At 38.1% G+C, this 25384-nt stretch overlaps 2 protein-coding genes across 6 annotated transcripts in view; one reads left to right on the top strand and one right to left on the bottom strand.

The window, feature by feature from the left end:
• The window catches only part of LOC126416025 (embryonic polarity protein dorsal-like), a 98182-nt gene extending 74087 nt beyond the window's left edge, over window positions 1-24095 (top strand). For both annotated transcript variants that reach the window (XM_050083476.1, XM_050083475.1), the window contains exons 11-12: window positions 14262-14635; window positions 23446-24095. In XM_050083476.1, coding sequence (XP_049939433.1) covers window positions 14262-14579 — 318 coding nt within the window. In that variant the 3' untranslated portion in view covers window positions 14580-14635; window positions 23446-24095. The remainder of the gene's footprint in view (window positions 1-14261; window positions 14636-23445) is intronic.
• Window positions 2313-25384, bottom strand: part of LOC126416026 (PSME3-interacting protein) — a 112702-nt gene continuing 89630 nt past the window's right edge. The window contains exons 8-9 of one of the 4 annotated variants that reach the window (XR_007575396.1): window positions 23072-23240; window positions 9715-9929 (exon numbers count right to left, since the gene is read on the bottom strand). The gene's annotated coding sequence lies outside the window, so the exon portion shown is untranslated. Of the gene's footprint in view, window positions 2498-9714; window positions 9930-18219; window positions 18345-23071; window positions 23241-25384 lie in introns of those variants that run through there. The other 3 variants (XR_007575397.1, XR_007575394.1, XR_007575395.1) reach the window with 3 other exon arrangements.

The following is a 25384-nucleotide window of genomic DNA, read 5'->3' on the forward strand; positions in this document are numbered from 1 at the left end:
TGCACTGCAGCTCAACTGGAGTCAGATGTATCAGATGGAGCTGATAAGGGAAGAAATGAGATGGGATGGGGGAATGAGAATCAGAGGAAAGTAATGATGACGGCTGGGAGAGAGAGGCCACGAGCTTGCTGGATGGGAATGTGCCACACTCTGATGCAGGAAGGGGGAGTTTTATGTGACCCGTGTCGCACTTGCACCTAACTTCCTGCCACATTCGTATGTTGTGCACCTGTTGCCTCTACCTCTGTACTATCAATCATGCTCATCTTCATCCCTCCCTCCCATTCCCTGTCTCTTATCTCCCCTCACCCACTAAACCCAATACAGCCTCTCACAGTGTACTCAGCTGCGACAGTGCGGCCATACAGCTATACGTTTGTTCAGAAGTACTGTATCATAATATATAGCTTTGAAGGAGGAGATAGTGCAAAAACTTAGCAACATTGTAATTTTGTTATGTGTGTATCAATGACTCAACATCTGAAACATACGGTGAGTTGTTAACTGTTACTTCTTCCATTATCCACATTTTAGGAAGATATTTAAAATAACTATTTAGTATTTCCAAAATCCAAAACAGTAATTCCTGTTGTTGCGGGTAGACAACCAATTTTCGTGCATTATCAAATCGTAAAACATATGCAGTCATGCTGTATCATTTCACTATACATGTATGAGGTGTGATCAAAAAGATTTTTTTTTTTTTTTAATTTTGTGGCCTTTATACAGCTGATATTCAGTTTTTTTAATCCTGTTAGTGAGTATGTTTGTGATGTGTGTTTGGACTTCCAGCTGTTTCGAATATTTAATTTATTGTTGACAGTCAAAAAGTTATACATGTTTTTGAGTGATCAGTGAATTTTTACTTTTGAATGAGATGGATCAAAGATTTTGCATTAAATTTTGTTTGAAAAATGGAATAAAGTGCAGCACCGCCTTCGAAACATTGACTGTGGCTTTTGGTGAATTTATTATGAGTATGGGAAGAGTTTACAAGTGGTATAAACATTTCAAAGAGAGTTGAGAAGACATTGAAGACAATTGCCGTCCTGCATGCCCTAGCACATTAGTAATTGATAACAACGTGGAAGAAGTAAAGAATATGGCTCTGGAGAATCATCAGATCACTATCAGAGAGGTTGCTGATGATGTTGGAATATCCGTGACTAATAACAAACAAGTTTTTAGAATGTTTTGGGAATGAAACTTGTAGCAGTATACTTTATTCCAAAATCTTGAATTTCAGGCAAAAACAACTTAACATAGATATCGCTCAAGAATTGTTAATGAAGTCAACAACAATGCACAACTTCTAAAGAAGGTTATTTCAGGCGAAGAAACATGGTCAGAGGGGTATGATGTCGAAACCAATACCCAGTCATCACAATGGAAAAAAAGAGACAAGACCAAAAAAATTGACAATTTCAATCACATGTGAAGGTTCTTCTCATTGTTTGCTTTGATTACAATGGGTAGCGCATCATGAGTTCCTGCCTTATGGTTGTATAGTTGGTAAGGAATACTGCCTGGTAGTTGTACCCTGTTTCCTGTTTGCTTGGAGCAATCCGAAGAAAACTGTCAGAATACTGGCAAAACCACTCGTTGGAAATTGCTTCACAATAATCCAGCTGCTCACACCTCAATGCCTGTCCATGATATGTGGTAAAAAACAAAACCGTTACTTTGCTTCAGTCACCGTATTCAATGGACATGCCCCTCTGTCATTTCTTTCTATTGCTGAGGCTGAAGAGAACCATGAAAGTATGTTGTTTGCCACCATTGACGAGGTAAAAAGAGAATCCCTGAAGGAGCTGAACACCAAACAAAAAATTTGAGTTCCAGCAGTGTTTCCAAGATAGGAGAAAGTGTTGGCACAATTATATCTGAAGGGGACAAGTTGATGATGAATAAATAAAGATCCTTTAAGGGAAAAAAATCCCATGACTTATTAATCACTACTTGTGCATTTGGTTGTAAAACAATAAAAAAAGTGTTATCAGAATTCAGTTCTATATATATTTCTCTTTGCTTCTAAAACAATGCACAGTAACCAATTTCTCTGAAGTTTCTTCACTTACGCCCATGCTTTTATCTAACAGAACATTTTTGTTCATGGAAAATGAACTTACTGCTTCACAGGAAGTGATAGGTGCATACAACATGAAGAAATTTCAGGCAGAGTCAGACCAGTTTGAAAGTCTTTTGTATTTTTGCCAAAAAATATTTTTTTATTTCATACACTTAAAATCAGTATTTTTTCAGCATATCTTTTGAGCTCCATAGGATGCATGCAAAGATTTTTCAACCTCTTCAATAATTATTAAAGATTTCATCAGTGATATACCTGTGGCTTCGAGCTTCATTGTTGCTGCAGTCAAATGCACAAAACTTGATTTGATGTAAATAAGACCTTGCTTAAAATCTGTTTCTTGAATGCCACTTGTACATCTTTAATGCAGACTGCAGCAGTGGCTTCAAAAGTGTCTGTGACCTAAAACTAAAAAAAGAAAGAAAAAAAAATCAGTTAATGGCGCAGTAATTTAGAGTTTTTCAATAGAATGAAGCTGACAATTAAGTTCAACAAATCTATGGTAATTTACTGTCTCTTACCTGACCCTACTTCATTAAAATTATAATATTAAAAAGATAGCAGCATTTATCCAGGCACCACCTCTAGTTAAAACCGGCTGTTGTGGTAGAGGTGAATCTGCCAGTAAATCTCTAATGCGGCAGCAGGGGCAGATGCTTTTAAGAATATCTTCGTTAGAAAGAAAGTCAGCATATAGTTCAATTAAGCACCATCAGAAACATTAAACCTTTGTTTTTTGTGTGACTATTTACCTTGTTTGTTGAGGATATCAGCATATTCATATTGAGCATATTTTAGACCTACGGTTTCAGTTATACAATACAGCATATAGGCCAAACATGTAATTTCTTTAGGTTAGGATAAAATATTTTAATTGCTTTCCCAGACTTCATCACATATGGAGCAGCATCTTTTAACGATGGTAGGACCTTTTTTTGGTTCAGTATTCCTAAAAAAATAATGAAAATATCAAATTACAGTTACATTTCAAAACACGGCATACAGTCTGTAGACATTTTAGCAAACACAGCTTCCTTGGTTTGTGGGTCAAGGGGAAGGAGCACATGCAATTTTTGAAGGAGAGAAGTGATGTGTGGATAATCAGGTTCCATCACTTCATGATGTGGGGGCAGCATATGCTTCATACCAATCATCCACTGTAGTAGAAATGTCACATGGAACTCAGAAGTAACAAAGTAATGTGACAGCACATAACAAAGCAGCTCATGCCCAAATATTGTACTATCTGAAGCTAAGAGAATGAAATTACATTAAGCCTGTGAGAACACTGTTATATAACAGAGATAGATAGTAGCCTTGGGAGAGCCAGCCCTGACAACACTCTACCATCTGGTGAGCGAGATGTATGAGACAGGTGAAATACCTTCAGACTTCAAGAAGGAATGTAATAATTCCAGTCCCAAAGAAAGCAGGTGTTGACAGATGTGAAAATTACCAAACTATCAGTTTAATAAGTCAAGGGTACAAAATACTAACATGAACTCTTTACAGACAAATGGAAAAGCTGGTAGAAGCCGACCTCGGGGAAGATCAGTTTGGATTCCATAGAAATATTGGAACACGTGAGGCAATACTGACCCTACGACTCATCTTAGAAGATAGATTAAGGAAAGGCAAACCTACATTTCTAGCATTTGTAGACTCAGGGAAAGCTTTTGACAACGTTGACTGGAATACTCTATTTCAAATTCTGAAGGTGGCAGGGGTAAAATACGGGGAGCGAAAGGCTATTTACAATTTGTACAGAAACCAGATGGCAGTTATAAGAGTCGAGGGGTATGAAAGAGAAGCAGTGGTTGGGAAGGGAGTGAGACAGGGTTGTAGCCTATCCCCGATGTCATTCAATCTGTATATTGAGCAAGCAGTAAAGGAAACAAAAGAAAAATTCGGAGTAGGAATTAAAATCCATGGAGAAGAAATAAACACTTTGAGGTCCACTGATGACATTGTAATTCTGTCAGAGACAGTAATTACCTGGAAGAGCAGTTGAATGGAATGGACAGTGTCTTGAAAGGAGGATATAAGATGAACATCAACAAATGCAGAACGAGGATAATGGAATGTAGTCGAATTAAATGAGGTGATTCTGAGGGAATTAGATTGGGAAATGAGACACTTACAGTAGTAAAGGAGTTTTGCTATTTGGGGAGCAAAATAACTAATGATGCTCAAAGTAGAGAGGATATAAAATGTAGACTGGCAATGGCAAGGAAAGCGTTTCTGAAGATGAGAAATTGGTTAACATCGAGTATAGATTTAAGTGTCAGGAAGTCGTTTCTGAAAGTATTTGTATGGAGTGTAGCCATTTCTGGAAGTGAAACATGGGCAATAAATAGTTTGGACAAGAAGAGAATAGAATCTTTCGAAATGTGGTGCTACAGAAGAATGCTGAAGAGTAGATGGGTAGATCACATAACTAATGAGGGGGGTACTGAATAGAATTGGGGAGAAGAGAAATTTGTGGCAGAACTTGACTAGAAGAAGGGATCGGTTGGTAGGACATGTTCTGAGGCATCAAGGGATCACCAATTTAGTATTAGAGGGCAGCGTGGAGGGTAAAAATTGTAGAGGGAGACCAAGAGATGAATGCACGATGTAGGTTACAGTAGGTACAGGGAGATGAAGAACCTTGCACGGGATTGAGTAGCATGGAGAGCTGCATCAAACCAGTCTCTGGACTGAAGACCACAACAACAACAACAACAACAGGTAGTAGCCACAAAGTTCACTGATTTCTTCTGATTGAAACAATAGCACACAGGCTTACTAAAATGTTTACAGACTATTCGAATGTTTTTTTTCTGTTTACAATTACACATTCACTCCTTCATAAAGAAAATCGTGACTGTTAAGTGGTTTGCATTTTGCAAACACTTGGTGACATTGTCCTAGTCTGTCCTCAGTTAATTTTCCAACTGTCAGATTTGCAATATATTTTCCCATACAGTCACTAGTTTTGTCAACAGAGGCCCATATGTTTGGGATTTCCAAGTCCTTTCAGAATTCATCTAACACCTAATTGATGAAAAGTTAATATTGAGGTTGAGTTGAGTTTAAGTTCATAACAGTTTATTTTTACATTCTTGGTAGAAGATAATTGAAATCGCAGGTGTTCAGCCAAGAATTTTGTAAGATAAAATTACTGCATTTCCGTGACACACTGTCAAAAATAAATAATTTTTACATGTTTGTAAATGTACATGGAAACTGACTGACTTAAATACTTTTTCACTTACCTGTGCATATGATACTTGAAGGTAACTTCTGCATGAGGTGGTTGGATCCAGGACGTAATTTTTTGTGTACTTTTCTAAAATTGGTTCAAATGTGGTATATGACAGTTTTTCAAACAGTATGTTTGCTCCTAGCAAAGCAGCATGTTGAAACCACAAAAAATGGATTTTGTGTTCATTTAGTTGTTTTGTATTAATAAGTGATGCACACTTCGTACTTTTTTTGTCTTTCCGTAGTTTCGTCTTTGCCCTATGACATGCAGAAGTTAGGTGCTGATCTACTTGAAACTTTTTTGAGCATTTGATGTACAAACAAAATGTAGCCTATATCGACATTTCTTTTCTTACACATATATTTGTTAGGTTTGATATGTTGTATACAACTGGTCAGAAAAATATTATTTAAAATACACAACTGTCTAATACTAATAAAGTAATTACACATCATCCTTATTGCAACATTCACAGTAGATGTCAACCCTGTCCGTTCTTAGAATTTCCTTTTCCTCGATCCATTTTAATGTAAGGTCTCTTCTTGCAGCTCTAGTAGAAAATACTGGGCCATATAAAATCCAACCCCTTTTCTTTGTCAGTGATAATGAAAATTATTTCATTGTTGGCTGACTTCATAATACCAAACACAGAAAGGAAATGATTTAGTGATGTGCTGTTGCTGTATTTTGCATACAGTTCTATGAAGCAAAATCCTGCTCACAATTTCTAAAATTTTTCACTTCTATAATAATGATTGGTATACAGTTTCTAAATTCCATATTGATCTCACATCAGAGGTGATTGCAGGTTAAGGAGCAGGGAAGAATAGCTGGCAGAGGCAAGTATCTCTTGCAGTGCTGTGAGGCAAATATCTCTTGCAGTGCTGTTAACGTATTTTTCGTGCAATATAGTACAGTAATTTGTACCAGCCACCGACAGATAGCAAGGATTGACAGCAGTGAAACAAGGCACAAAGTCTGTTGACATCTACCGAGCCAGACTAGGGTGCTTGAGCTCACTATGAAGTTGATAGACTGTAACAAAATTACTGAAATTATTCATGTTCTGTAATTTTGGCATAGTTCATATGAAAAAACATCAGTAAAAGATGCTATCATGCAAGTTATTGTATTATGTGCGCTGAAGCCAGAAAAATTATATAATATATGTAAATAAAATAAACACCACTCACAGATTAGGCCATAGTCCTATTCTGACTAGCCAGTTGCTGCCTAGAAGGCAGTATGAGGAGTGAACTATAATTGTGTGACGTGATCGGCATGTCACCAATTCCTCCAGCCATTATTGCCAGTTGATGAGTTCTGATGATTCTGCTGCTTCTTTATTCAAGCAGCTTCTCATTTGGCCTGACCGGGGCTGAGTGGACCCCATACCAGAGCTCCTTGTCTCAGAAAAATTTTGGGTGGTACTGGGAATCGAACCCAGTTTCTTTCAGACCATAGGCAGCGACTCTAACCATTTGACTATGGAGGCTGTCATAACAGTCTAAATCCATGCTGTTATATAGAAAAAAATATTCAAAATAAGCATTTCTCCCCAAATGGCCAAAATATGTACATACCATGCATTTGTATTAAACTCCAGCTCCAGTTATGAGGAATGCGTAAAAGGTTCAACCAACTGCTTCATCTTAGATGGCTAAAAGCTTTCCAAATTATTATAAGGTCTGCAATCTGTAAAGGAAGCTACTTGGTCTATGGGTTTGCTTTAATGTGTAAATTGAAGACAGTAGTCTGCTCACCTGAGTTGACATTCGTCCTAATCTGTATAATAAAGTTGGTGGTGACTGTAGAGGGCGGAAAGGTCAATATTCCGTGAGATGGTAGAATGGTCACTGGGTGCAAATTGTTCATGCAGACATCTACTCTATTTCAATTGGTTTTTGAAGATAATCACTTGTAACTGTATATTATCATTACAAAATGATTTTATTTAGTAGTTCCATTTTTGGTTGTAATTGCTTTGTACTTTTACAGCTTTACAACCTTTCATAATACATCTTCATCAGTTTGCAATAAATTTACAATACTTTGCAATTAATTTTCAAAAGTTTGCAAAAATGTTTCAAGAATTCCACTATTGGCTTCAGCACATGTAAATACGCTCAATAAGAACTTACCTTATTGCCCCACTATGTTCCTTAATGGTAGCAGTAGCTCAGCTTCCATACCCACCTTTCTACTGTACTCATCTGTCTACATCCAACCACATTAACAAAAATCTAATTATGTTAAGTCTAAAGCTCAAGTGGCCAGGTAATGAACTATAACAACCGGCTTGGCAGAAAAGTAAGTGTGATGGAAATATTGTCTCACTTGAAAAATGCTTGTGCTGCACCATGTCATTCATTCCCCGCATCCCAACTTTAGGTATCCATATCTTCGCCTGAAATTCAGTGTCACCAAAATTCTTTACACTTCGAAACAATTACTACTTATTATATAACAAGAGTAAAAATAACCTTCAGATTTATTACCATTCATATTACACCATACCTTGATATAGAGATGAAATTGGAATTTGCAACCACCAGTGGATATTATTATGTATGTTGTTGTCCATGTGAATGTGGCATTGTCAATAAAAATTGTTGACGGAACTATATCATAGTTGGTATTTAATCACTGACAAGATTTGTGTGCAGTACTATCTCTGATGTGAAAAGTTGCACAAATTGTAGGTTTAATGGTACAAGCTTTTTGCATGTAAAATTTGTAATATATCTTTGTAGAACATGAGGTTGTGCAAGAAGTTGTTGAAATTGACCTTTCCCCACTCATGAGGAAATGTCAATTTCGAGAATTTGTATAGTTAGTACAATTGTCAGCAGAATTTTTACTTCACTGCCTTGATTTACGTTTTCATTCTTTGATACCTGATCTGTATTTCTTTCTTTTTTTTTATCATTTCATGCATATTGTCTCTTATTTTTTGTGATTTTGGTAGTACTAAAAGTTCTCTGTTGCCCAGGCTTGGATTATATGGTTTGCAGATTATTTATGCACAGTGTCAAGTTTTTGAAACAATACGAGCCATAAGTATTTTGTTTTTATTGGAATGAATTTTTCATGTTTTACCACCAGAAGACAATGCAGATCCCAAGCTCACTGTTGAACATCCCTGATATATTTTTCCTTTGTTTCCCATTTCATCTTCTGGTAAATGCTCGTTCTCTATTCATGTAGCATGTCTATGGCCAATTTCCTGTCTATATTTTTGTCTAGTCCTTCCTCAAGGAGCTAAAAGTCCATAAATTCAAACTCACATAAAGCCATTAGCAAAAGAAAATGATTTAGGTTTTTTCTGGGACACTTGTCTTCAGAATTCTTGCTCTGAGTTCATACAAAATGAAAGCCTATTGTTAACATTGCCATGAGGAATAATATCTTGTTGACTGTACTTTTCTAGCCGCCAACAGATCTCAGCAATAGCTTTTTAAATAAACCATTGGAAATAAGTGATGAACCATGTGACATTTCTTGTTGCGGACAACTTATGGGTACTAGGAAGGTGACCAAAAACAAAAGCAAATGTCCTGTTCTAATGATTGAAGAGATATAAGAAGTTATAGATGAATTAGAAGAGAGAAAAACTGCAGTAAAACTTTCTCCGGTTTGTGCAATAGGCATACAATCATTATGGGATCAGTTATCACACACATCTCTGCACAGAAATGTGTTGCATCCTTAGTATATAGGACAAACTTCTTTTAAACCTGCTTCTGATTTTAGCACTCTGGTAAACAAGAACCTTAGTCAAGAAAAGAGCAAATGACGTCCAGAAACAGAGAAAAGGGACAATTTCTGGAAAGTGAACAGAAAACTGGTGATGAAATATAAAATGTGTTTTAATTGTAGTTTTGTAAATAAGTTGTAACTAATGCAATGGGCTTTCAAATATTACATGTTTCAAAATACAGTGAATTGCAGTTTGTGGTAAAAACATGTATTTTGGATTATTCAAGTTTATCGGCAACCCGTGAAGTTTCAGGTCTGTATTAATCCAGACATACTGGGAACTTTCTGTACTAAGTTTATTCTGACCAACATATCTGTAGAATTTTGCAAAATGTTTTGATCTTGTGATCCTTTCATCCCAGCATCTGATTGATGGCAGTATCTTTAATTGAAGTTCAGATCTACTTCAACTGTTCATCCATTTTTTCCAATACTGTTCCCTCATCACACGCAACATTAACTGTACCAAGTTACTTAATATTCTTCTGTTAAGGATTAAAATCAATTTTTTATTTAGTTGACTGGTTTTTTCACCAGGGGTCACTTTATCTTATATAATAAAGTGTAGCAGCTGAAATATTCAGTGCTTGTTTACAACACATGCAGGGGACGGACCAAATAATATGAACATCATACACTTTATTACATCTTGTTGCAAGCTGACACCACTGGGTACACATAAATACTGTGATTTGACTGCGGTGCACAGTTGACGTTCCAAGTCTTGGAGGTTTTCTATTAGTGTATTATATGCTTTGTTCTGCGATAGTGAAATGTACGATTCCTCAGGTTTCGTAAAAGGGCATCTTGTTGGTGCGCAGTTAGCAGGAGCACCTGCGAAGAAAATGGCTGAACTTTTTTAACATTTCTCGACTGACAGTATCCATGGCAATGACGGTATAGACAAAACACGATAAAAGAGCATTAAAAAGGGTTATGGCTAGACAACATAAAACTACCATGCAAGAGTGTTTGCAGGGCTCAAAACTCACTTGAGAAATACTGTGTTGACAAAAACTGTGTGTGGGAGCATGCATCAAGTGTGGATCTGACTACAACACCAGGGCAATGGGAGCGCACACTTACTTTGTTAGTGCCGTTCCATCTCGCTATGAAATTGGCACATGCAAATTTTGTAATTAGTTATGATCTAACAATCAAGAAATATCGGCTTTGTCTAGCTAGAATTAAGTCTGTCAGGTGCCTATCGGTAGACTTCCAAACCCTGAGCCACCTGTTCCTACAGTAGTGTATAGTATCCACTGACTGCAAACTTTCCAAATAAAAAACCCTCATGTAAGACTTTAACAGTCAATGTGCAGTTTGTGTAATATTATGGTGACTACAGAAAATGTGAAAGTGTGGCAGACGTAGTATTCTACATATTTTTTCATGATGTTGAACATATATTTGAGACACCCATAAACATCTGCAGAATCTGCAGACTTCATAGTTTCTAGTGTGGTTGTTAGGTATCAGTAGTGGCTGGCATCAATGTAAAAATATGTTGTTATTGAAGCATTTGTTATGTTGCTTAGTAGACGTCAGCAGGTGTGCATGCACACTGTTCTGCCCCATGAACGTTCAATTTAACTTTGAACTTGTGTTTGTTTGTTGTGTAAATTGGTTGTGAAAGAAACTTAAACAAAAATATCATGTGTTTACTTTCTTATTTGAATATAACCATTTCTTTTCCAATTCCATTTATAGTACAAATACTACTTAATTGGAGTTTTGTTAGTGCCTTTAAAACATAATGTAAAAAACATTTTAAAATTCCAACCACAGATTTCTACAAATATATATATATATAAAAAAAAACAAAAACAAAAAACAAAGATTTTAGCCAATGTGCAGATAATGGCAGTTAGCTATGACAACAGCACCATGAGCATTGAAACAGCTACCAACAGAATTCCAGGAGTACAACAATGTATTTTAGTGTGCAGTGTGCTTCCTTTTCAGTCATTGTTCAAACATTAAAGTCATTATCCACCCATCCAATAGAGAACTGCTTCTAGAGATATATGCCACCTTTATCTTCAACAAAATTTTATGAGTTTTGGAATTTACAGTAGAGCCAAATGTGGCCTGTGTCTTCTTTCAAGCAGTCAGTAGTTTTGCAATGTTGTCATGCAACATTCCCATGTAGGCAAAAATGTGTTCTCACTCCATAATGAACTACTTCCAGCAATATTACTTCTGAGCTTCTGTGGCACATGGGTATTGTACCACTGCTACAGTGATTGATGATTGTATACGGAGACATCCCAGAGAATTTGCTTACTCTTTTTCAAAGGATGGAATTTATTACCATTCCCTTTTGCGATTGTGGCATATCGCATTATGCCCCACTTTATACAGATACCACAAGCCAGTATTTCTCTCTCTCTCTCTCTCTCTCTCTCTCTCTCTCTCTCTCTCTCTCTCTCTCTCTCCCCCTCTCCCTCTCTCCCTCTCTCTCTCTGTGTGTGTGTGTGTGTGTGTGTGTGTGTGTGTGTGTGTGTGTGTGTGTGTGTGTGTGTGTGTATACGCGCACGCATGCAAGGGGGGGGGGGGGGGGATTTGAGTTTGACAAGACTCGTAGCTCCTAGTTTTTTTACAACACGGAAGGTTTATCTGGCAAGATGATTGATCCATCACTTACCTACCTGTACTCTCAGTGTAGCAAAAGCATACTTTATATTGCCATATAGTTTCCTCATCTATTATGTGCCATTAGAATGATTGCTGTGATTTGTGCATTTACTATCATATTCAGATGATCAGAATTGACTTAAAGCATTTACAGATCAGCAGTGATTAACTTTTTCTATATATACATAGCCTGACAAGAAAAGTGAAGCAGACTGAAGGGCAAGAGGAAACAAAATGAAACATCATGGGTTCAGAGGACATGTTGTGTTATTCCAGTGATTACAATAACAAGTCAAAATTACAGGCGAACTTATCAGTATCAGCCCACTTATCAGTGTGATGTTGCACATCATCTGACCTGGATGCTTGCACTGATTGGGTTTGGACAAGTGTCGTAAAAGCATTGTTTACTCTCAGGCAAGCTGCGCCGTAACTGTTGTAACTGGTCCTTGATATCTAGGATACCGACACTGGGACAGAGTTAACGTAATTATTGCGCCCACACACATTATTTAGGCACTCAGGAGTACCTCAGCTGCAGAGTACCTCACCATCACACAGACAGTTCATAGAGATGTACCATTTGTGGATGAACAGTGTCATGTTAAAAAATGGCACCATGATACTGTGGTGTGTGTACTGTAAGACCTTCGCTACACACACAATCAGATTATTTGACTTGTCGCTCTAGCGAAGTAGGCAAGCATCAGCAATATGTCTCATGGTCTGATTGTGGTGTGTTTATCTTCTGCCGTTAGGTCAGACGATGGAAATGCCACTTGCACGCTTAGAGTAGCAGATTGACGGTGACCAACTTTAAACAGAACTTGATTAATTTTCACACACATTTATTAAAATAATAAAAAGGCATAGATATTACATAACTTGATTCTGGATGCTGTTTACAATTGACAATCTGAAGTTCCTTTGGTCTTGGTACGTTAATCTTATTCTCACATATTTCTGATACTTGACAAAGTATCTATTCATTTATCTTCATGGCTACGTACAGGAATATGATAATATTATTAGGCGCAGACTGAAACTTGACTATAGACGAATGCAGACTGGCGCAGACTAATGCAGACTGACTAATCGGAGGTCCGTACACTCATTATAATACCTCGAGCGTTCAGGTATCACTGCGCAAGTGTGATCCGCGAGGAGAAAAGGTTCTACGTTAGCAGCAATCTCATTGGCTGCGTTACATATTAATACGTGGATCGGCGGAAGCAGAATTTGGTCCGTCTCTAAGACAGCGCCATCTCGTCGTGCGGAGACGGACGAGCGCTGCGCCTGCGCTGTTGTGCTTAGCGGGGCGCGCTCTATTGGTCAAGTTGTGTACGCGCTGACTACACGGAACTATGTACACGACAGATACTGTTGCATGAGAGGTAACACATGAGGACGCAGGATGTCTGTGACCATAACCTGAAGTCACACCCGCTGGTTCTCCATGCCAGAAGTAACACCACTGTCCTTTCTAAAACACTGGAAGAACAACATTGCTACCCCGGTTGCTGCAATACTTGATGATAATGGGCATCCATGGTAATGCAGAACTGAAGTTCATTGCTGAAAACAGTGTGATACCATTCATCAGTGGTCCATGCCACCTGATTACGATACCACTTCAAACACAGCAACCATTGCAAGAGATGGTATTTCCCTTTTACGGCTACTGCTAGTCTCTAACTAATGGCGCAGCATAGCACAGAATGTTGTGAGGAATCCATTATTTGTTCTTGAATGGTTGGTGCAGAGGTGAAAGACACTGCAATGTGCTTCATGCATGATGCAGTGATCTTCCTTCATGGTGGTCAGATGTGATCGATTGGAACACAAACAAATATGCCTGCCCTCACGTTCCCAAGCCATCAAACGTCCGGCCATTGACACATTCAAATGCCTCACAAATCTGAATGTTACATTAGTAGACCAACTGGCAAAATGTAAAAGCACATTGAGCCCCATTTCGAACTATCAGGTATTGATGACACTGTCTTACATGTGGTATGCAACATCTCTGTGTTCTTAATAGTAAACACTCAACATATATCACTGTTTGTACCCCTTATGTACCCTACCTGGCCTGGTAACAACACTAAAAGTGAACAATACTAATGCACTCTGGTTGTCATTCTGCCGGTCACTGAGAATTTCAGTTGTAATTATTTACGTATCCACTGGTGGTAACATTGACATCCAACTATGTCTTGTGGGTGCTTCACTTTTTTGTCAAGCTGTGTAAATAAAATTACTTATAACAATGTAATGAAAAGGGTAGTTACTACTCACCAGTTAGTGGAGATGCTGAGTCACAGAAAGGAACAACAAAAAAGACTGTCAGAAACTTTTTGTTGTGTCTTTCTGCGACTCAGCATCTCCACTATATTGTGGATAGCAACTATCCTTTTCATTATATTGTTACATTCCATCCTGGATTTTCCATTTTTTAAAATTACTTATAGTTTTTAAAACAGGTATACAGCTTCACATGTCTCCACATTGTTTGCATGTTTGTTGCAGCCAGTACAAGTGCCTCAGCAGAGGATAGCAGATGTAACCAGTGGTGCTGGAGGTGGCACTGAACTCCTAGACCTGGACAGTCAGCAACTGAGTTTGGGAAACATCGACTCAGGCGATTTGGCTAACTTTGGTCTTTTCTACAATTCACTATCGGAGAATCTGTCCAGCAACTTGAACCTCACAGATGGAGGAGGTGCAGCTGCAAATACAGAGGCAGCTGGAAGCACTAACATGACTGACAGCCTGACAAGACTCGCAAACACTACCATGCAGGATATTTGCAGTCTGAACAGCATGTATAAAGGAACTGGACACTGACAGTCTGCTAATGCACAAGGTGCAAGCAAGATCCCTGCAAATCATGGAAGTAGGAGGTAACGTCTGTCACAATTTTGAAATTTATTATTCCCATATATTTTTAAACATCTCATCTTTCCATCTGAATTAATATGGTGACAATTTCCATAACATTGGATTTTTTATATAAATGTTACAGATTTAGTTCTAAATTTTGTGTACTGTGGCTGAGGTAAATCAGTTCCAAAGTCATCGTGTCCATGGCTTTGCTAGATAACTATGGGAGTCATAGCTTCATTGCATGTGGACATTGGGATGCCTGGATCCCTTCATCTTAATTTTGCTTTATGGATCAAAATCAAACTGTTGTGTTTCATACCATGTGATTACCTGTCAAAGAAGTTCAAAATGCGACAGTGAAAGTTTAAGAACATAATCACCCAATTTCTTCATGTTGTGCTCATCTTCTTTAACAGCTATATGATGAAGACAATACTAATAAAACACGATCTCTTCACAAACCTGCACTTGTGGAAGGACAAAGAAATACCAGTATCGTCATCGGTAGAGTAAGTCTTCCACTAGCCAACACTCTTCCATATCTGGGCAGCATCCTCCCACAATTGCTGATATAGATTCAGAAATTGAATACAGAGTTAACTATGCTGGAGCATTCTTTGGCAGAATAAGATCTCGAGCACTTTACAATCACGAGGTCAGTGTTGCAACAAAGATCATCAAATGAAATTCAGTTGTAATTCCCACCCTATTTTAAGGATCGGAATCCTGGAGCTGTACAGACTGCATCTTACAAAGTGGGAACAATATCACCAGTTGGGTGCTGATAACCTCGATGTTCAGTGCCCCTAATCCAAAAAGAGAGAGAGAGAGAGACATACAACCAGTAAAGAATTTATAGTTTTAAGATGCCACTTATGATGGGCTGATCAGGTAGTTTGCCTATCTAATAATCAGATTCGCAAAGAAGTGTTTTACTCTCAGTTAAAAATGGGCAGACACTTTGTGGGAAATCGGAGGAAACAATTTGGGGATGTAATTAAGGCTATCATGAAGATGTGTCACATTATTGTTAACAGTTGGGAGACCTCAGTCCAGATTGTACATCCTTTAGATCACTAGTCTATTGTGGGTCATTTCTTTTTTAATAAAAGAGCTGTTGAACAGGGATCAGTAAAGGAAAGTACAAAAAGGGTTGTTCTAAAATCAGAGGTAAGGGATGAGATGATTGATGTAGGGAGAACAAAATTGAACAGCAACAAGAAAGATGCAATTGTGGAGGGGGGAAATCAAACTATGAAACTTGAGCAGAAAGGAAATTAAACAGTCGCTGGCAGAAAGTTGGTACAGAAGTTGTAACTATGTGTGGGGGGAGTTAATGGGTGGAAAGGAGATACAGTAATAGTTAAAGCGAAACTGATAGTAAGTGTATGCTGGGCGCTAAGTACAGGGTGTACATAAAGTCTGGGAACACTTTCAATTATTTATTGCACAAGAACTAAACACTGTACAGATATCATACGAGAGCTATTGAGAAATTAGGGAACATTGCCATGTGTCGCCACTAGGCGTGTGCCAATTGCATATATTTTGGTATGTGCATGCTCGGCAGCTCAGTCGGCATCCATCCATGACAACAGGAACATGTCTGCACGTCTGGTTTTTTCGATATTTGAATTTTAAATGTGCGCTGCAATCAAAAATACTGCCAGTTGTGAGGTGCAGTCTGTGATAGAGTTTTTGTTGGCAAAAAACCTAAAACCTATAGAAATTTATCGTGAACTGTGTGAAGTGTACAGAAACAACGTAATGAGTGAATGGCCGAACCAACGTTCATGATGAAGAGAAGATTGGACGCCTGTGCGTTGTGACTGACGATCTTGTCGCTAAAGTTGATGAAACGATTCGTGAAAACTGTTGCTTCACAATAATGGAGCTTTCGCTTTCTTTTCCACAAGTTTTACGGACTTTGTTGTTTGAAATTGTCACTCAAAAGCAAGGCTATCACAAATTTTGTGCAAGATGGGTGCCCAAAATGCCTACAGAGCACCATGGAGAACAGTGAATGGGGGCAATGTTGACATATCTGGAGGCCTACCACAAACATGGTGATTCATTAGTGGATCGAATCATAACTGGTGACGAGACTTGGGTGAAACACATCAATTGTGAGACAAAATTACAGTCCACGGAGTGGGAGCACACGAGGTCCCCCCAAAAATCAAGAAAACGTTTGCAAACCTTGTCAGCAAGGAAGTTGATGGTGACAGTGTTTTGGGATAGGCAAGGTGTGCTTCTTATTGATTTTGTTGAACGTGGAGCAACCATAAATTCTGCCCAGTACTGTCAAACTTTGCACAGCCTTAGAAGAGCAGTTCAAAACAAATGCCGAGGAAAGCTGACATCCAAAATTTTGTTTTTGCACAACGATGCCCGACCTCACATGGCAAACCCCACTAAAGAACTCCTTAATTCATTCAAATGGGAAATTTTCCCTCATCCGTCCTACAGCCCCGATCTTGCACCAAGCGACTTCCACTTGTTTCCCAAGATTAAGAGCTGGCTTGCAACACAGCACTTTGATGACAGTGTCGAACTCCAGGCGGTCATGACTCACTGACGGAAGTCTCAGGCGGCAGAATTTTACGACAAAGGTCTTTCAAAGCTTGTCCACCACTATGATAAGTGCCTCAGTGTGTTTGGTGACTATGTGGAAAAGTAGTATGTCAGTCACTCTTTCAGATGTATATAATAAAATGTATTTCTTGTACTTAGTTTTTTTTTTTTTTTTAATGCCAAAACGTTCCCTACTTTCTGAATAGCCCCCATACATATGTCATTTTGAAGAGAAACCCTGGAAGTGCCCCCCTCCCCCATGTATACTGCCACAGCATAGTTTGGTAATTTGCCGATAGTCAGTGCTAGTCGCAAACATGGCGAGTTTAGGTGCGGAGCGAGCTGCTTCATGAAATGGCCTCTCCAATCACCAGATCTCACTCCGTGTGACTTTTTTCTGTGGAGACACATTAAAGATCTGGTGTATGTACCGCCTCTAGCACATGATGTAGCAGAGCTCCAGGAGAGAATATGGGAAGCGACTGCCACAGTCGATGATGCCATGCTGGGATGGGTATGGCAGAATTCGATTACCATATTGACGTCTGCCGGGTCACTTGTGGTTCACATATCGAATATTTGTAAAAAAAACTTTCAGAGTTGCTCTTCAAAATGCAGTATGTATGACACAGGTACAATGTTTAGTTATGTGCAATAAATAATTGAAAGTGTTCCCAGACTTTATGTACACCCTGTGTAAGTGGCAAAGCATATTTCAAACTGCATACTTTTGAGATGATGTTGCTGGGAGGTAACTTTCAAACAACCCACATACTGAAACAAGCACCAAGGTAAAGACTTGTTGTTTCATAGCGTGCTGTTTGTCAAGATATGAACTTAGCATTCCGTCAGATTTTTTCTGTAACTATCACTCTGTTGTTATTCTTAAGAACTTCAATATCACTCAGTCCTTTGTACCACATTCTCACACATTTACTATAATAATAATTTATTTCTTTGCAACAACTTGTCTATAAATTCCACCAGTTACATAGATAAGCAGAAATGCTCCCTTACATTATCACAACTTGCCTGAAATACACATTTCCCCTAATTTTCTGTTAGAATATATTTTATTCTCACATATTCACTTCCATTTCTTCTTACTACTACTGTGCTGTAGAAACAAGAGTTACGATTGTTGGACCAGAGCTGCAGAGAAAAAACTATAGTTACAATATCAAATAGTAGAATAAAAAGGCATGATGGCAATTCTCAGTATGTTAACTGGATATTGACAATAAAAGTACATAATTTATGCCTTACTGCTCTACAGCTGACAGTAAAGAAATTGAAATATGATAGTATTAACAGTACATGGAACAGAAAATGAGTGTCTACTTGTAGATTTCTGAAACAAGAACACCTGAGGTAAAACTGATGATATTACTCACACACATGCACACAAGATATTGACTTCCACACTGCAGAAGTGTTTTTAAAACCTTCTCCATTGGCTGAAAGAGGTCTTTTAATGAATAAGTATTAAAAATGCTAAAAGCACTAAACTAGGGATTCAGTATACACTCAACTGTTTCATTTCGACTCTGTTCCAGTCCTTTTTGTGTAAGAACTTGTTTAACAGATAATGTTGTCTTATCACATTTATTACTGATCTTCACAATAAAGGATGGCAGCCTTATGATCTTATTTTCTTAACACCTTTTTAAAAAATAAGAATAACAATTAGAATTATAAAGAGAATGATAAGTGAATTGCTTTACAGTCTGCTTGCAGTATCATACACACCCCACCTAGAAATCAGATATAGTTTGTGGGTTCTGTTGCAAGTAAAGCCCATTTTCTGGTGCTGTAGTGCCGTACATATGATAAATCACCTCTTTTTAAATTAGCATTTGTCGATAATCTGTTAATACGCTCATGAGCTGGGGAATTAGATATTGCATAGTCAATAGAAATAGATTATTTTGTCTTTTGTTTGTAGCTGATAGAACAGCATTTTCAAATGTTGAAATGTAATTAAATTCACATTCACAAACATTCCGAGTGGAAGAAGAATGATGCAAATAAAAAATGAGAACAAATAAAAAAGTTCATACTGTGATTAAAATGACATGACAAAGGAATAGAAATAAAAAATTACATTTAAATCAATTATTGATAAATGAATAAAAATGATGATCAAACTTACTTGACAAAGATTTTAAAAAATGTTAAGCATTTAATCTTCTGCATGTGAGGCCCTTACCATGTCCATTATGCTACACAGCCAGTCCATTCATCAGAACGTATTTAAAACTAACGAGTGTAATGTCAGATTCTGAATATTTATTTATTTTTATGCCTCCTCCCATCAGGGTGAATGGCTGCAGGGTGTGATACCTGGGATCTTAACCTACATCAGTCTATAGGCGGTTTCAAAAATGTGATCCCACTACTTGGGACCTCTACTTGTAAGACAACAAATACATGGATGCACAGCATAAGTGTGAGGTTGGTGTATGGAATGAGATGTATTGGCGAAGGCAACAAGGTTATACAGACACAGTGTGGAATAGATTTGCCACCTCCACTGAGAAAATTCAATTTTTATTTGGAGTTGTTGAACAAAAGTGGAGAAAGTAAGTTTGGAATCAATGAGAGCTGATGCCTAGTGTGCTACTGTAAGTTAAGCAAAAGACATTCTGCAGATTTTGATGGCGTATGGCAAAAGAAAGGTCACACTTCTCTCAAGGTGTTGTCTCTTCAGTTTGGGAAAGTTCTTGATTATTTGAATGCTTGCGCAAGTCCTGATACGATTATGTAATGATGAGAGAAAATTTCTGGCTGATACAGTGGAGAAATGAAAGTTATTGGTGTAGGCAAAGAGTTCAATCATTCAGAGGTGAAACACTGTGTACACTGTGCCAGGTATATGGGTGATTTTGACAGTAAGATTTTTCAGTGTGTGGTGCAATATAATCCAAACAAAGAACTGAACATTGTGAAACTTGAATGTTTTGATCGTGCCCAAACACATTTAGGTAGGAGGTTGGTGAAAGACTAATAATTTAGAAGAAATGAGGGAAGCTGTGTGGCCCCTCCTCTTTCACAGGGTTGCTACAGACGAGGAGCCATATCATTCTCTCTGTCCAAAGCATCCTGTATGTTGAAATGCTTGCCTAAAACAGTATTTGTGTGCCTCAAATCCCTAAAACCTGGTTTCATGGATGTAATATTGTGTTTCAATGAAGGGTCAGTCAGCAGGATAGAAGTTTTCAGTGATACAGACATAGAGCCTGGAGTGAACATGAAGAGTGCACTTGTCAATTTAGCAGTTGAGGGTGTGGGAGGCCAAGAAAAGTGCTGTACAGATGACAAAAGAGGCCAGATTTTTAAAAAGAGGCTCCAAACATAAGCTGTAGGATATAGAAACCTGTTGGTAGTGTTGTACCTGGCAAATTTTAACTTTGAAGAAATGAAATGAAATGAAATGAAATCGTATAGTATTTTGGCTGGGAGACACCTTATGGAGTTGTTTGGCCGCGTGGTGCATGTCTTTCTGTTTGACGCCACTTCGACAACTTTGCACGTCAGTGAAAGTGAGATGAATGAAATGATAACAACACACAAACCCAGTACCTGAGCAAAGAAAATCTCTGACTTGGCTGAGAATCAAACACAGGACCCCATGATCTAGAGGTAGCAATGCTGATCACTAGACTCGGAGCTGTGGGCTCTAAGTTGAACATATCATACCAAAAAACTTTAATTGCATTTTCCTGGAAGTATAAAATTTTTAGTTTTAGGTACAATTTTCCCCGAAACTAATACGTGTGTGTCAGTGAAACTAGGCACAGAAATTAAATACATCATTTTCATTAAAGTGTCCTAGAATTATGACAGTCAATTAAAAGGTGTAATACATATTTTGGTAATACTTTTTTAAATGCCAATTTTTTAAGTCTCATACTTTCGATAAATTTCTACTGATAACAATGATACTGTCATACAATTAAAATGCTTTGAAGAAAATATGACAACTTATGTAAGTTTCAAATTTAGTGTGATTTGAGCAAATAGTTTTTGAGAAATGGGTACCAGCTTTATTATGATCACCCATAGGTAATTTGCTCAGTGCTGGGTTCCCTTAAGCAAAAATTGTGAGTGAGTATATGTATTGTAATCTCAATGCAAGAATTTCTAATTTATTAAATACACTACTAGCCATTAAAACTGGAACACAGTGAAGAAAGCATACAACAAACATCAAAGTGTCATAAAATGTACTACAAAAAGCTCGAATGATAGCGTGATTAACATTTCAGTGCAACAGCATAAAGTGAGCAGGAGTAACGCCACCTACAGTCTGTGTTTAATGAAAGATTTTGTAACAAGATTCCCATTTGTAAATTGTATTTGAATGTTTTTTGTTTGTGTGATTGTGCTATGCCTTGTGTAAGAAGGAGAAACATCTACCAGCATGTGTCGGAATTCGGTAGTCGTACTGATTCAGCACCTTGAGTAATGTTATGGGGTACCATAGAGTACTCAACAATTATCACCTCTGATTCACTCTTATGGTAATTGGGACAGCAGACATTACGTTTCAGACATGTAAAGGCTGATGGCTGTGCCCTGTCTTCAAGGTCTCTGTGACATTAGCTTTCAACAGAATAATGCAAGACCACAAGTAAATGTCCCATCTGAGCTCAGTTTGACTCAGTGCTCATCTCAATCAGTGCTGTTGTTGATGCTACAGATGGCAGCTGTGTGTACAAAATTTCGCACCATGTATACCTTCAAATCATCTAAAAAAAATAATAATGTATTCTTCCTACACACACACACACACACACACACACATGCTACTTAAAATTTTGTTATTTATTTCCATTTTAATGGCCAGCAATTAACTTTGAATACAGCCAGATACAATTTTGAACTAAAAATTTATTTTGCACCGACCTGAGTTTCTGTACAATATTATTTTCTCGGTGGATAATTCAGGCAAGGAAACTGAGGTGGTGACGCATTTTCAGACACCACTCATTCACAAGCTACATTACAGCTTCTAAAGTTTTCAGTACTGGTACATATTTTGTCATGTTTTGAGGCATCAAGGGATCACAAATTTAGCATTGGAGGGCAGCGTGGAGGGTAAAAATCGTAGAGGGAGACCAAGAGATCAATACACTAAGCAGATTCAGAAGGATGTAGGTTGCAGTAGGTACTGGGAGACGAAGAAGCTTGCACAGGATAGAGTAGCATGGAGAGCTGCATCAAACCAGTCTCAGGACTGAAGACCACAACAACAACATATTTTGTATATTGATATGTTCAAGCCAGTAAAGATATATGAAAAATCTACCTTGGAAGATCTGTTAAGCATAGCTGATAATAACAGTGAAAATTGCAAGCTGTTAGGGTTATCCATTCAATGGGGAAGGGGGGGGGGGGGGGGTTATTTCTGGATTCCGAATGGCTCCCCATTGGGCAAAAAATTTTTTAAGTTCAGAATTTCTTCCGTGTCCTTAATCCATAATTCTTCTTTTTGGTTCACATGAATATCTATTAGATTGCTACTCAGCTTAAAGGTGACATGTTGAGTTGCAGGCTGGCACAACAGGAAGTCTCTTACAGATTTAGCATTTTTAGAAGAAAAATAACACACACACACACACACACACACACACACACACGCGAGCGCGCGCACGCACACACACACACACACACACACACACACACACACACACACACACATTCCAACCCGGAGTGTGTGTTATTACAGATAGTTCTTAATTTTTATTACTATATGTCCACATTGACTATGGAATCAGCTCAGATCTTTCTCTGACTCCTTTCCATAGTTCTGCTGGTGCAGTATGAAAACTTGTATACAATATTGAGCTCCATTGCTGAAAGTTAAGATAGCTTACATTATTATTGACTTTCCATCATTTTTCTGGTGATCCAAAAACATTAAAGTGCTGAAGGCTCGGGAGCTTAGTACTTTAGACGTGTCTGTACCACAGGATTCATACATCCCTTGTTGTATGCCAGGTGACAGTGCTGTATTTTTCCACAGGTAATGCTAGAGCTCTAGACCTGCAGAATAGACAGAAATGAAAGGACCTTGTATCAGTTTGGAGTGGTTTGGTATAATGCTTCAATGAATACATTAATATGCTTACTTCCTGTTTGTACAATAACATTTATAAAACTTTTTATTTTTTGTAAGTAAGTAATAAATACTATTCTTTGTTGTGTTTATGATATACATGTTATTTGTTTTTCTACTGTATTGTTACAGATCTGAGTGGAGTGTGGCCTCCAGCAGAACAGTGAATGTGTAAGTAGTAACTCCTGTGAGGATAAAGAGTGTAGCACTAACAAATGTGGTGGGACGCAACAATGACATCCGGTCAGTTTGCTGTGCAATAAAAGAAACTGGACTTCAGTACACCTAGGAAAAGTAATGACAGATTATACAAATAGAGAACGGTACAGTTCAGACGTAGCATTTTCTAGTGAATTCAGGTGCATCATTTGTCCAGTTACGAATCATCTGCGTCACACCATGAGAAATTCGAGAAGTGATCTCGGATTGATGTCATACATTATGTGCAATGAAAGTTGGCTGTGGAGTGCACTTGGGTCTCCAGTGCTAAGTGCTCTTGAAACTTGTAAAACAATGTACAAAGCTGGCAGGAAATGACTGTATTAAGCAAATTTGTGTAAATGTTATTGATGAATGTTGTTTTTATGAGGCTTTTACCCATTGTACATTTTATTCATGTGGACTTTTATTTGTATATTTTATACAAAAACTTTTATAGCAGGAAAAACAAAATACTACTGTTGCTCACTTTTATTCTGTAAGCCAATGGCTTACAGTAAACAGTGTACACTGATTTTATTTCAGTTGTTGTATTTGAGTATAATATACACATTCAATTTTCATATTTTCTCTGATCTCTCAGCCTGGTATTTAATTGATTTTTGTATCTGCAGTAGTGACTTTGTATTGATTTCATGTATTTTCTTATGCACTTTGAAGTACAAGCCAGTTATATAAACACAGTTAAAATAAATGTGACTGCAGATCCATTACTTGCGTGAGATATTTGCCATTCTTTTATTCAGTCACGTATGTTATTTCATTGCTACAATGTGGATGACCTGCAAACCTAAAACAGAAAATTTCCCTTCTCCCATTGCAGATTTCCTTTTCCTTATACTGAAAAATGAAACTGATACAAAATTGTACATTTAGAGTAATAACTCACCTAACTGTAGAAGTGTTGAATAATGGATATGCCCACGAATAAGAACGTTCAGTGGTAAAGTCGTAACTGAGGAAAAGTACACTGATGAACGAGAATATTGTGACCACTGCCCACTGTGAGGTAGAAAGTCACCAGGCGGCATTGCGAGTGTGACGCGTCAGGGAAAGTACATAAGTGGAGAATCATTCTAGCATTACTACTGGCTGCACATGAGAAAATCCACTGACATAAGAGACTTTCACAAACAGCATGTTGTTATGGCCCAGCATCTTCGTAGTAATGAGGCTCTCAGAAATGCCGAAGCCGGTCGGCTGTTTGCGTTTTCTGTTTTGAGCTTCTATGGAAAGTGGTTGAAGGAAAGTGAAAACACACGCAGGAGACAAGTGTATTGGATGGTGTGCCTCAACACAGAATGTGGTGATCCTGACTTGCCCTCTAAGTAAAGCAGGATAGGAGGTGATCAGCTGCTGATTTGATGACAGAGTGCAATGCTGGTGCAGGCAAAATTCTTTCAGAGCACACCATTCAATGCACAACTTTTGAACATGGTCTCTGCAACAGAGAACCCCTACATGTTCCCATGTTGACTCAACGACATCATCAGTTACAGATGCAATGGGCACAAGATCGTTGAGACTGGACCATAGATCAGTATAAATGTCAGACCTGGTGGGTTCTTGTTTCACATGTCACATGTTCAGATATACTGTTGTCCTGGCGAGGGTCTGCTCGAAATGCACACTGCGCCATGGACGCAAGCAAGCCTGTGAGTGCAACATTATGCTAGCATATCCAGTATGATCAAAGGCACCAGTGCAGCTGTGTACTGTTAAAATTATTGTGGACTACCTGTATGCCTTCATGCTTGATTTCTTCCCTGATGGCAGTTGTATCTTTCAGCAGGATAATTGCTCATGTCATGAGGCTATAACCATGTTACAGTAATTTGAGGACCTTGATCTT

Source organism: Schistocerca serialis, chromosome 8 (genome assembly GCF_023864345.2).
Source record: "Schistocerca serialis cubense isolate TAMUIC-IGC-003099 chromosome 8, iqSchSeri2.2, whole genome shotgun sequence".
Taxonomy (NCBI): domain Eukaryota; kingdom Metazoa; phylum Arthropoda; class Insecta; order Orthoptera; family Acrididae; genus Schistocerca; species Schistocerca serialis.